The sequence below is a fragment of the Petromyzon marinus genome, chromosome 12 (assembly GCF_048934315.1).
Source record: "Petromyzon marinus isolate PM22_M1 ecotype Great Lakes invasive population chromosome 12, UKy_Petmar_22M1.pri1.0, whole genome shotgun sequence".
NCBI lineage: Eukaryota > Metazoa > Chordata > Hyperoartia > Petromyzontiformes > Petromyzontidae > Petromyzon > Petromyzon marinus.
Window position 1 is genome coordinate 11,150,159 of NC_133678.1, and position 12,912 is coordinate 11,163,070.

The 12,912-nt window shown below is 48.7% G+C and overlaps 1 protein-coding gene across 4 annotated transcripts in view; it reads right to left on the reverse strand.

Annotated features, from left to right (window-relative positions):
* Positions 1-12,912, reverse strand: part of LOC116941576 (extracellular sulfatase Sulf-1-like) — a 183,177-nt gene that overhangs the window by 52,730 nt on the left and 117,535 nt on the right. For 2 of the 4 annotated variants that reach the window (XM_076066610.1, XM_032952766.2), the window contains exons 1-3: positions 10,040-10,188; positions 8,325-8,693; positions 6,572-6,811 (exon numbers count right to left, since the gene is read on the reverse strand). In XM_076066610.1, the coding sequence (XP_075922725.1) occupies positions 6,572-6,811; positions 8,325-8,547 (463 nt within the window). In that variant the 5' untranslated portion in view covers positions 8,548-8,693; positions 10,040-10,188. Of the gene's footprint in view, positions 1-6,571; positions 6,812-8,324; positions 8,694-10,039; positions 10,189-12,912 lie in introns of those variants that run through there. The other 2 variants (XM_032952765.2, XM_032952767.2) reach the window with 1 other exon arrangement.

Here is a 12,912-nt window from a genome sequence, read left to right on the forward strand (position 1 = left end):
ACCAAGTACTAAGTCATGTTTTGCAGAGGGGTCAAATACTTATTTCCCTCATTAAAATGCAAATCAATTCATAACATTTTTGACATGCCTTTTTTGGATTTTGTTGTTGTTATTCTGTCTCTCACTTTTCAAATAAACCTACGTTTAAAATTATAGATTGATCATTTCTTTGTCAGTGGGCAAAGGTACAAAATCAGCAGGGAATCAAATACTTTTTCCCTCACTGTACACAGGATGCCGGCACGCTTTGGCACACCGTGCCCTTTTCTAAAGCGGTTTCTTTTTGCTGTTGTTCTCGCTTTGGAGACCCTTTTTCTCCACCTACCTACCCCCACAAAGGTTGCTACTGAAACTTAAAATATCCACGGATAAACGTAGGATGATGATATGAACCGCCGAGAGTGGCCCCCTTGACATCACCACGGGCACGTTTAGTTTGGGCACGTTTAGTTTGTTTTGCGGGTTTTTATTCGTATTCCCCGATTCCTCGCGCGGTGACAGCCGCCTTGCCACTGCCGTACGTCAGAAAAGGGGGAGATAGATTTTGTATATTTTTTTTTTATTAACACAAACATACGAAGGGGCACGATGGCCAATGAACGTTGACGTTACAGCAGGGTCGACCTCGACATTCCGCTTGGCTTGCAATGCGGGAGGACCGGCAGCACGATAGCTCACCGCAACGTCCGTATCTGTTCGTCCGTCCGTCCGTGTTTTTGTTTTTCAGCTTAGTTTCGCTTTATTTTTTTTGAAAGAATTTTTTTTGTTTTACTTCCTCTGTACCGTGACCCTTCCGAATGCCGAGTAGGAATCGCATGCGGGCACGTGGGTTGGGAGTTTAGCCGCGGAACACAGTAGCGGTTGGTGGGTTTACAAAACACAAGAGGCGAGTGGCAGATGCCTTTCCCATTGTGTGGCTGCAGCCACTCTACACACTGGGTCTGTTTTTCACTGGTGTTTGGTGATACATGTCACCATGTCTGTAGGTTGTCAACAAGTATATACACACACACAATCCTACTACATAGTAGAATGGCACTGAACATCCATTTACTGGAAGAAAAAAATCTCTGTAAACAGCTCGGTGTGGAAATGTTGAAGCGTTTGGTCGGTCGGAACATGATCACCGTGAACAACATGGCATTTAATGTAATTTTTCTCATCTGGGCAAGCCCTGGTGTGGCTTGGCATATGCAGCCTCAAAGCGGTTGATGATAATGATGATTGCAGTGACCCAAGTTTAAAAAAATGCCCCCCGAGCAGTAAGGAATAAACAAATGAATTGAAAAATGCATTGCCATTCTTGTGCTTAATAATGCCTCGTAGCTGTTTGGTTTAGCAGAATTCCATGTAAATATTGCTAGGCAGGGACAGTTAATGCCTCAAAGTACACAGCAGCATCATGGGATTATGCCCACGGTGTTGAACATTTTGAAGGGGAGAGGGTGGCATGTTAACTCCAGGAGCAATTTTGCAAGTGTGGGCAATTTTCTAAACTTTCGGCAAATTCACGCGAGTGCACGCATCTTAAACGGCGTCCACTTCGCTGCGTCTCACACTGTTCGTCCGGTGAGCGTGTAAGCAAGGGAGGGGGCGGGTTGTGGCGGCAACGCCGCGGCGTTCCGAACGCGACGTTGAGAGAGGAAAAAAAAACCGCGTCTGCGGTGACGATCGCGGCTACGTCGCCGCGGCTCTCGCGCACCGACTTTACACGGGGGGGGGGGGGGGGGAGCGGTCGGCGTGCGGTAAGAACAGAATGGGGGGGGGGGGTGGCGGTAGGGGTTTTATGGATTCTGAAAAAAGAAAACGGACGAGACCCCCCCCCCCTCCCCCACACCTTCGGCCCTGCCCCAGGAATGCAAGGGTGAAGCGTGCGGGCCGCTGTTACTGTGGGCACGGGAAAGACAGCACGAGGGCCACGCGGAGAGAGAGAGAGAGAGAGCGAAGCGGCGCTGGAGTGAAATGGCACTAAACGGGCAATGAAGGGTCATTATGATCTCGGGTTTATTCGCTGTAAGCCTACGCCTCAATGGCTCAATGTGGAGCCGGGAGAAAGAGGCCGTCTAGTGTGGATTGTGTGGGGTTTTTGGTTAAATAATAATAGGGGATACGATTTTTAAAATGCTGCCCGAAAATTACACCATTTAGAAGCAATTTGGAACAAAAAATATGAAATACGCTATCCCGCATATTTAATATGTTTACGCTCTGTATAACTCAGAGAAAGTGGAGTGGGCATTGGCTGGACCCATCATGCACTGTGGCTAGGAGGGTCGATGAACCGTGGATCAGACTGGTGGTGAAATGGCAGCCAACGGGCAAAAAACGCATCAAGAGGATGATAACCACCAGAGATGGAGAGATGAGACGTGGAGGAATGAGGTAGCATAGCAGGATCATGATGGATGGCAGCAGTGTGGGGGGAGCCTTGGTGCAGCAATGGAGAGACCATGTCTGACTGACAATGCTTTAATAATACAGCCAGGTGGCACTGTGGAAGAGTGTTCGTCTCACAATCTGAACCCTGCAACCTCGAAACACCCGGTCGAGGGTTCATTCAGCTAATCACCTATCATGGGGTCAATAAAAATGAGCAGCACTTTGTAAGAAATCAACGATGGCAATCTTAATGAGATAATGGTGGAAATTACACCCCTACCTCTGTGTTCACGGCACATTAAGAGTTAATGATGCATCAATTCATTAATGAATTTAGATTTTGAGCTTCCGATATATTTATCTAATAGCTGGTAAATAAATCCATTACATTGATAGGCATGTGTCTTTTCTACACAATCGCCAAGCACAGGGACCAGCGGCCCAAAGTCAAGCGGCCAGCAACAAACAGCACTGTCAAAGTTGTAATAAATAACTATCATGGTGGCAAGATATCAAATACCTCGCCTGGTACACAGGAGGTCGTGGGTTCAATCCCGACCCTGACGCCTGCTGCTGTATATTTGTAGTTTGCATGTTCTCCCCGTGGTCGCGTGGATTTTTCACTGGGTCCTCCGGTTTTTCCCTCCACATTTAGAAACAACGTTCGTTTAGAGTATTTGGCTGCTATACATTTCCACGTGAAAGGCCACTTCGTTGAGCTATCATTTGTGGGCAAGGTAGCGTCTGAAAAAGAGCTATATTGCTCCGTGGGCCTTACCTGGTAAAATAAAACAATTGTTTAGTCTCAGTTTCATGGAAGAGTATAACACTTGGATATAAGAGCTTGGGAAAAGAGGCAAATGGGAGGGAATTCAATACAATCCCTGTGATCGTTCGTGACTGTGAGAAATATATTCACTGCAAAGTCAAAGGAGAGAACAGAATTGCGATGGATAATTTTGAGAGTTCATTAAAAATTGTTGGGAGAGAGAGGGTGAATCGTCCCACCCCGACAGCGCATTATCAGCGATGCTGCTGCCAGGGCAAGAGCTGGCAGCCTCGGCCAATGGAGAAGGCTGACCCGACCTCACGTGACCTCAACAAGACGACCGATAGTTGTCGGTTAATGAATAGTGGTCAAAATGCAGCACACGCTTGAGGACACTGCCGGGCTCAACCATTCAAATCGTGAACAAAACCGAAGACAAATCGTTAAAGCACATGTAATAATAGGGTTTTCCCCATTTTTTTCTGGCAACAAAACTGAAACCTTTTTACGAGGATTCATGTCTGCATTAACCACAATACCTGCAGTCAAAATGCAAACAAAAACACACTATGATAATATATGCATTGTCCTTGAAACTGATTGGTCCACACCAAGGGACGGCTTTCTTTTGAGCCTCGACCCAATTGGTGCTCGACCAGATGACGCCAAAAGGCGTAAAAAAAAGGGGAAAAACCCTAATATTACATTTTGGTACTGGCAAAGGAGGTATAATGACGCTAAAGCACAGTTGATGTCACCTAATTGTATCCAACCTTGGCAGATCTCATAATAAGCTAAGCCGGTTTGAGCCTGCTGAGTGTGTGGCTCGGATGCTGAAGGGTAAATTGGCAGGTTTCCGTGAGGCTAGGGTGTTTGTCAGGCACGGCGGCCAGGCCGTGGCAGTATTGCAATGGATTCATGAATCCGTCTGTGTGCAGCTTTGTGTGTTACCCACTTGCATGCATGCACTTTCCCTGGCTACGGTTTATTTGTCGTCCACACAGCGCCCCTCGTTAATCGAATTGGCAGGACCCTCTTCAACAAGTCTTGGGACTCGGTGTGGCTTTCCAGAGCGATTGAAAGCCATGAATGATTATAATTATTGTGAGTCAATAAAGTAAGATAGTTTTATCTGCCTCACATTGCTCATGCATTACATGATTGCAGTCGATTGCTGCAGCGGCTCACTGAGTCCATCATTATATAGTCAGAAACAGAATATTTATTTATACTGGAGAAATCTGATGAGCTATGAAGTTATTTTTCACAGATGTCCAGTAGGGGTGGGTCAGAACGTTACAACAACACAAAATCACGATGGGAGTGCCAAGTAAACGAAAGGTAAGAAAATCAGACGAAAAAATACAAATAAAACCAAACTATGTTTTATCTTATCAGCTAAAGCCCGCTGAGCTATTAGTTTCTTCTTCAGAAGTGACGTGGCTACAAATGATAGCTCAACGAAGTTGCTTAACACGTGGGAATTGATAGCAGCCAAATAATCTAAATGCTTGTTTGTATGTTGAGCGAGTGTGCATCCCAAATCATTATCGTTATAATCGTTACGTACGAGCAGATTCACCATCAACAGTAGCTACTACTCCTTGGGCTTCACACTCACACACATATATACACGTTAAATAAATGATTGTGGTATGTCCTTATGCATGTGTAATTGCCCTTGAACTCCGAGTTACACTCTAAAACTGTTTCCGTTGCAAGGTATACTTCATATTGGGTCACGAGGTTCATTACTAATTCCCAAAACAAAATTTGCAAGTACAGGAATAAAAAACCCCCCATAAAATTATAAGTTTTATCCGAACATCAACGAGCTCGGGTTGGTTCAATCGTATAGAGATCGGGCCACGATGTGCATTACAACCCTATTTGCATAAAAAATTACATAATTAACGCACGCATGAGACGGTACAGCAAATCGGTTTCTGACCTATCTGTGCAGCGCAATACGCGTGGGAGTTCAATAAAGATTCAGATTCCTCTCAACGCTCGATGCTGAGCGAGTGCTTCTCGGTGGAATCAATAATGATTCTGTCCCCCCATCCACTCTATCCCCTTACTTTTGTTCTTTGTCTCTCGTCTTTACCCTCCCTGCTGATATCAAAATGCACGCTCCCTCTCATGGGATCCCCCCCCCCACCACCTGGGTGGGGCGGTGGAGCCCAATTATCTCCCCTCCCCTCGAACCCAGGAGCCCCAAGCTCAGGACCTCTCGTCCGTGGGAGTTTCTGTGCGGCCCCTCCCCTTTGTTACGGTTTATGCCCTGTACTGGGATCATGCTGAATTACAATAACACATTTGTGTTATTCTTATTATTATATGTACACTGCTGCTGCTGCTGCTTCAACAAACACATTCTACCCAATTATTTGCTGATATGGCTAGGCTCTGGGAATCTTTCTTTCCTTTTTTCCGTCTTACCCTCCTGACCCAACTGATGAAGCACGTGTGCCTGCAAGCCCCTTCGCTCCTCCCTCTCGATCGCTGCCACATGATGTGCAAATTAATAATGACCCCCACTTACCCCCACGCCCCCCCCCCACCCACCAGCCCCCAATTTCAATGACTTGTTGCGGTTCAGGGTCACGATTCTTTGAAAATAATCACGGCGAGCGGGCAATGCCCCGAATGGTTGTAGGGGTGATGCGAACCCATTATAAATCTCAATGGAGAATGATCGGCAAACACAGAAACACACAGAAACACACGGAAACACACGGAAACACACAGAAACACACGGAAACACACGGAAACACACGGAAACACACGGAAACACACGGAAACACACGGAAACACACAGAAACACACAGAAACACACGGAAACACGCGCTGTTTAATGCATGCACCGTGCGCTTAATGGGATGCCGCTGGACTTGCAATCCAGCGGTCGCTGGTTCTATTCGATATTCCACCATGGCCCTTGAAACAATGTTTCACAAATACTCTATCCACCCGGAGGTATAAATGGGTACACTCCAGTAAGTGGTTAGGGCAGGTCACGCGTGGTAGGGTAAAGTGTGGGTACATCCAACTCTTCCAAGCAGCCTATCTAGCGAGTACGAGCAGGCCACAGTACCTTCTCGAGTGGCACCCTGAAGCACGCTCGAGTGCAGGCACTTCCGTCAGCAGTGGTACGAGCAAGCACTTGCAGGGGCTGCGCCCTGAACCTTGTTTTACCCACGCTGATCGGAACAAAAACGTAAATTCTCACTTCCACCGCCCTCCGACGCAAGAATCCCCCAGCGTGAAGAACCAACGGCGATCGACGGAACGCCGAAGCGCCACTTTACCCCGACCGCACACGAACGGACGTGGACGCACGAGGGAAAGAATCGACGGGGGGGGGGGCGGGGCGGGGGGGGTGCGGGCGCGGGCGCGGACGCTTTTGTTTTTTGCGCGCACCTGTGCGGTAGCCGGTGCCGCCGAGGTGAGCGGCGAAGGTGCGGGGCTCGTGGGTGGCCTGCCAGAAGGGCGACGAGCAGTTCTCGTTGTTGGTGTACACGTGGTGGTTGTGCGTGTATTTCCCCGTCAGGATGGAGGAGCGCGATGGGCAGCACATGGGCGTGGTGACGAACGCGTTGGTGAAGTGGGCGCCGCCCTGCTCCAAGATGCGCCTCGTCTTGTTCATCACTTGCATCGAGCCTGCGCTCACGAACGAACGCGCGCACACACACACACAAGAGCCACCACACACGTACAAAGACAAAGGCCCTCTCTGTTTAGCTCCTCTGATGTTGTAAGGCCGCACACAAAGTGCTTGCCACAAATGAACCGCAGTACCTTGCCGATCTCGTCAAGGGACATAAACAATCACGTGAGCTCCCGTCCATCCCACGCCGTGGCTTCTGCCTCGCCATCGAACAAAGACGGTCAACCGCATCGCGCGCTTTCAGATGCGCCGCCGCTGCTGCTGCTGCTGCTGCTGCGGCCGCGTGGCACGCTCTTCCGTCTGCTATTATGAAACCACAGGAGTTGCGTGCTTTTAAATCATCGAGATTGAACACTCATTTCTTGAGAATTGCTTTTTTGTGTTTGGTTTGTCGTCCTTCCCCCGCACATTCACAGAACCCCTCTGTTCAGCCTTTTTCTGACTGCCATTTGCTGCTAAAAATAAGCCAAGAGGCAGTTGCTCATCTCCACTTTTGCAGCCGTTGTGCAAATTCCACATTGGTCTGGCGGGGTTAATAACATATTCTTATACACATATAATCAAACTGAAAATTAACTTGCACCATACCACGCAGAGGCAACAGCAGTTTATTCTGCTGTCAATGCAATCAAATTATGTGTTATTAATCGATGTTCATGAACCGATGCATTGTCTTGCAGTATGCATGTAGAACTTTTTTCGCGCCATACGTAGCCAACTGTGCTCATCGGAGCTGCGGGGGAAGTACAACAAACTAATTACAAACACCCCTAGAAGCTAAAGAAATCCCCTGCAGTGTGTGTGTGTGGATAACAATGCAGTGGGTCGTTATCTGTGGAGTACATGATAATTCTCTTGATCGCATTCGGATGTTCACTCCTATCACAAACATTGGTGGAAACAGCCAAACAAAATTATTAGCCATAAATTCTCCTGTCTGTTGTATCATCAATCAATCATCATCGTGGATAAGCGAGTCATCTTTATTGGCAGCGGGGGAGATGTATTGCTTTTTCTCCTGCTGCACAATTTTGTTATCCCGTGCATCCAAGCTTAGCCAACTGCTCGAGTCCACACTGCATTTTCACACCAAGGAGTTAACTGACAAATCATCCGATGATTCACGTTGCTACCAACGAGGGCCACTTCCCGAAATGTCACACGTCAAGTCATACCTTACGTCATACGTTGTCCTTCCCCCGCACCTCCGATCAGCACGGTTGGTTACGTACGGTGCGAAAGAAGTTCAACATACATGTGTACATATTTATCCTATTTAGGGCGGCGAGGGAAGGAACAACAAACTCAACACGGAGCAGTTCTGAAGAAATTAGTTTTCAATCTAGATGCCTTAAAAGTGCGGAACTTCAGTGGCTTCCTAATGACATTGACGAACGTGCGGAGACCCCCCCCTCCCCCCCCCCCCCCATTCAAGGACTCATGATGGGCCCGTCCGCTACGGCAAAAAAAACCGGGGTGGCCGTTCAATCTGCCAACGTTGCTTGCCTAGTTCAACGTCCTGGTCGTCGGTGAGGATGAGCACGATGTTCGGCCGGATGTTGCGTCGGTCTCGCTGGAGCTTGCCCCGTCCTCCGGCCGCCGCCGGTGAAGCCGCCGCGGCCGAGCGAGCGCCGCTCGCCCCGTCGGCCGCCAGCGCCGCGCTCAGGGCCAGCAGCAGCACCAGCAGCAGCTGCTGGCGCTGGCGCTGAGGCTGCGGCGGGGCCGCCATGCCCTCGACGACGCGGAGGGTCGCTGCGGGAGCTCTGGGGGGGCTTTGGGGCGTCGTCTCGGGGAGTGGCGCTCTGCGTTGGTCACGGCCGCGCGAGAGGTGGCATGCCCCTCCGCGCCCAGTCAGGGAACTTCCGCTGGAGACGCCTGCGGTGGGACAGAACGACGCAGAGGGGGGCGTTGAGGCAGCGTTAGTTTAGGGTGCAGGGCAGTGCCCTGGCCACTTCGCCAGTGTATCGCAAGTTCTCCTTTAATGGCAATTATTATGGTCAAAGTGGATGCCTGCTGCAACTCAGAATCAGGATCTTCACTTATCCTGGAGGAATCTGATTAAGCTACGGAGCTCTTTTTCAGATATGTCCCATAGGGGTGCCACGGTGGTGAGATGTTACCTACCTCGCCTGGTATACATGAGGTCGTGGATACGATCCAGACCATGACGCCTGTATATTTGGAGGTTGCATGTTCTCCCGTGATTGCGTGGATTTTTCACCGGGCACTACGGTTTTTCCCTCCACATTTTGAATCAACATGTGCTTCGAGTATTTGGCTGCTATAAATGGCCACATAACAACAGCAATTTACATTTATTTGTACGCCACTTCGTTGAGTTATCATTTGTGGCCAGGTCGCTTAGTTCCGGTGGAGGGTCAGCACGTTACTACAACAAACTATACAAAACACAATATAAGAGTAATAAAGGGGGAAAGGTAAGAAAGTCACTACATAAATATCAATAAAGTATCGAAGCACAAATTGTACAAGTTCACAAAATTCCTGCCAAACGGGCAGATCTTTTTCTTCTTCTTTACAGCTCTGAGCTGGCACGAGGAATTTCACATTTCATGCCAGGGGTGAGTCTATCCATATGATGGCTCCTGTTGATGATTTTATGAGGAAAACATTATTAGAAAAGTTTTCTGGTTAAGAGCATATTAAATAATTACATATAGCTATATTTACTAGCATTCGCTAGACAAATTCCAATGAAACTTATTTTTAAAAATGTCTTACAAGAAAGTAAAGTCACTACCTATAGTTATATTATATATACGAATAAGTCATACATTTCTGCAAGGGGATATGAAGTTCAAGTGGATATGAAGTTCAAGGGGATATGCACAAACTTAATTGCATTTGCCAATGTTACAGTATTAACCGGCTCAGAGCTATTATTAAATACGTGTCAGTGACCATGATATATTATGGTGTACAAATATATGTAGTTCGCGAATTCACACGTGTGTACATATACATGCATGAAACTCGCACAAAATCAGTACACAGTTTATGCCTGTGCTCGTGCGCTGAAGAATGCAGATTAATGTTTTTTTCTAAAATCGTCCGTAACATTTAAAATCATCCGTGCATTCATTAAAAAATTTTTTTTTACGACACATCAAAGTTAAACAACGCACATTTCACGAAACAATACGTTGATTTACAGTTAAAAAAAAACACGGAAAAAAACTGCGCGTAAGTCTAAAACCGACCTGTGCGTTTCCGCGCGGAAGCTGCTTGGGAGTGAAAGGGAGCAGCGCTCTTTGCGAAAACGCGAACGAACGAGCGGCGGAGCGAGCCCGAGAGAAGACACTTGGCGACTCCCACACAGATCGAGAGCGTGTACCCGCGGGCGCGCGCGCGCGCGGGAGCCCACACACTCCCTCCGATGACATCAGTGACGGAACGCGTGGGTGAGTGAGCGAGGGGGGGGGGGGGGTGACAGCCCACCAGGCACACCGCCCTCCCCCACATCGCACGGAGGGGGGGGGGATGAATCACCCAGGCCGGCCGGACGCGCTCATTGATGAGTTGTGACATCCGATTGGGCCGTGCATTTATACATCGCGAGATCGCTACGTGACCCAAGTCGATCGTCTGCGACAGCACTGTCCCGAAACGCTCCGTGTATTGTTGCAAAATAAATAAATCCATCAAAGTCAATAGAAATCAATGTTTAAACACCGGGCGGTGGTTTTTTTTTCTTTCATCTTTGATGACAGCCTTGAGCCAAAGGTGAAAATTCACCATTCCTGACGAAGGTCTCTCGCACGGGAGACGAGGCGACACCAGTCTCTGTGTAGCAGCTCCGGTCGTCTTGAAATCACTGCCTCTCCCACTCTCACTCTAACTGTCTCTCTCACTCTCACTCCGACTCTCACTGCCTCTCCCACTCTCACTCCCACTCTCACTGCCTCTCCCACTCTCACTCCCACTCTCACTGCCTCTCTCACTCCCACTCTCACTGTCTCTCTCATTCTCACTCCCACTCTCACTGCCTCTCCCACTCTCACTGTCTCTCTCACTCTCACTGTCTCTCTCACTCTCACTCCCACTCTCACTGCCTCTCCCACTCTCACTCCCACTCTCACTGTCTCTCTCACTCTCACTGTCTCTCTCACTCCCACTCTCACTGTCTCTCTCACTGTCTTTCTCACTCCCACTCTCACTGCCTCTCTCACTCTCACTCACACTCTCACTGCCTCTCCCACTCTCACTGCCTCTCCCACTCTCACTGCCTCTCCCACTCTCACTGCCTCTCTCACTCTCACTCCCACTCTCACTGTCTCTCCCACTCTCACTGCCTCTCCCACTCTCACTGTCTCTCTCACTCCCACTCTCACTGCCTCTCTCACTCTCACTCCCACTCTCACTGCCTCTCCCACTCTCACTGCCTCTCCCACTCTCACTGCCTCTCCCACTCTCACTGCCTCTCCCACTCTCACTCTCACTGCCTCTCTCACTCTCACTCCCACTCTCACTGTCTCTCCCACTCTCACTGTCTCCCTCACTCCCACTAACTCTCGCTCCCACTCTCACTGCCTCTCTCACTCTCACTGCGCCGCACATCGGCGGCGGGTCGAAACATTCTGTCGGAATCTGAAGACTCCCGTTGATCTTTAATGTATTCTCCCGCACCTCTGAATGTCCTCTATTAAGTTCAATCTGTGCGCACGTTTATCAATTGTATCAATGACTGAATGAATCAATACCACACGTCACTGCGACAGCTGTGAACTTACCACAATGTGGTACTCGTTTTACCAGCCCCCAGAGGGGTTTGTTGGGCTGAGTTTACCACAATGTGGATTTCCACTAAACTTAAACTATTTTGTATTTCATCAGCTAAGACCCATTGAGCTATGTAGCTCTTTTTCAGAAGCTACCTGGCCACAAAATAATAGCCCAACGAAATGGCCTATCACGTGCAAATGTATAGCAGCAAACTACTCCAAATGGTTTTCAATGTGAAGGGAAAAGCCGGAGGGCCTGGAGAAAAATCCACGCGACCACGGGGAGAACATGCAAACTCCAAATATACAGCAGCAGGCATCAAAGTCGGGATCGAACCCACAACCTCCTGTACACCAGGCGAAGTATTTGACACCTTGGCACTGTGGCATCGCTGGAATTGAGCTTAGGGGGCGTTGCCACCGTGAGTGCTGTGTCACATCGCCACCCAACTAATTTGCTTAAAGTTAAAGAAAGACGTCAACGTCTTCAACATTTGATTAAGTCAGAATTATTAAATAATGTCCATTCGAGGCGTCAATATATATTTGTTTTATACACACACACACATATATAATGATGCATTGTAAAACATAATAGATCATAGCCGTTTTAAAAACACAGTATTATGTCACTCATTGTTGGGAGCACATCCAGCCACTGACTGGAAGATCTGGGTTTAACTCCTGGGGCAGTCTTTCCAAATCAAACTCACTGCCTCACCGACTTGCCGAGTGATATTAATTGTGAAGTGCGGTAAGAGCGTTGGCTCGGTCACCGTGTGGTTTGTATCCTTTGATATCTATCCACACACACGAAATACAATGATCCCCTGTGCAGCCTTTAACAGACTGTTGGAGCACTGGCGCTGTTAGTGAAAACCGATGACGGCCGGTACGGTGCATCTAATTTGAGGGCGTGGTGTGGTCAACAAGACATCTATCTGACCACCTTCGCCTCTTCAGTCCTGATATTGACAGACCGGATCAGGTACTCAATTAAGGCTGCATCAACCCAGTAAGATGTTCGTCACCGATGTTGGCCGATATGGGAATCAAGCTCGGGTCACTGGGTGCGTAGTGCAGTAATCTAACCATTACAAAGATCCCCCGTATAGCCTTAACAGACTGTAGGGGCAAGTGCTGTCAGCGAGCACCTATGAAGGCCGGAACGGTACACGAGGGTGTGGGTGGCCAGCACCACGCCCGGCCGCCTTTGTCTTCCTAGTGAAAATATTTACACACCGCACCAAGTACTCATTTGAGGCTGAGTCGACCTAGGGGAGGCCCGGGGCCGGTTCAGATAATCGTCACTGGTGTTGGCCGTGAGCGGGAATCGAACCCGGGTCGCCAGG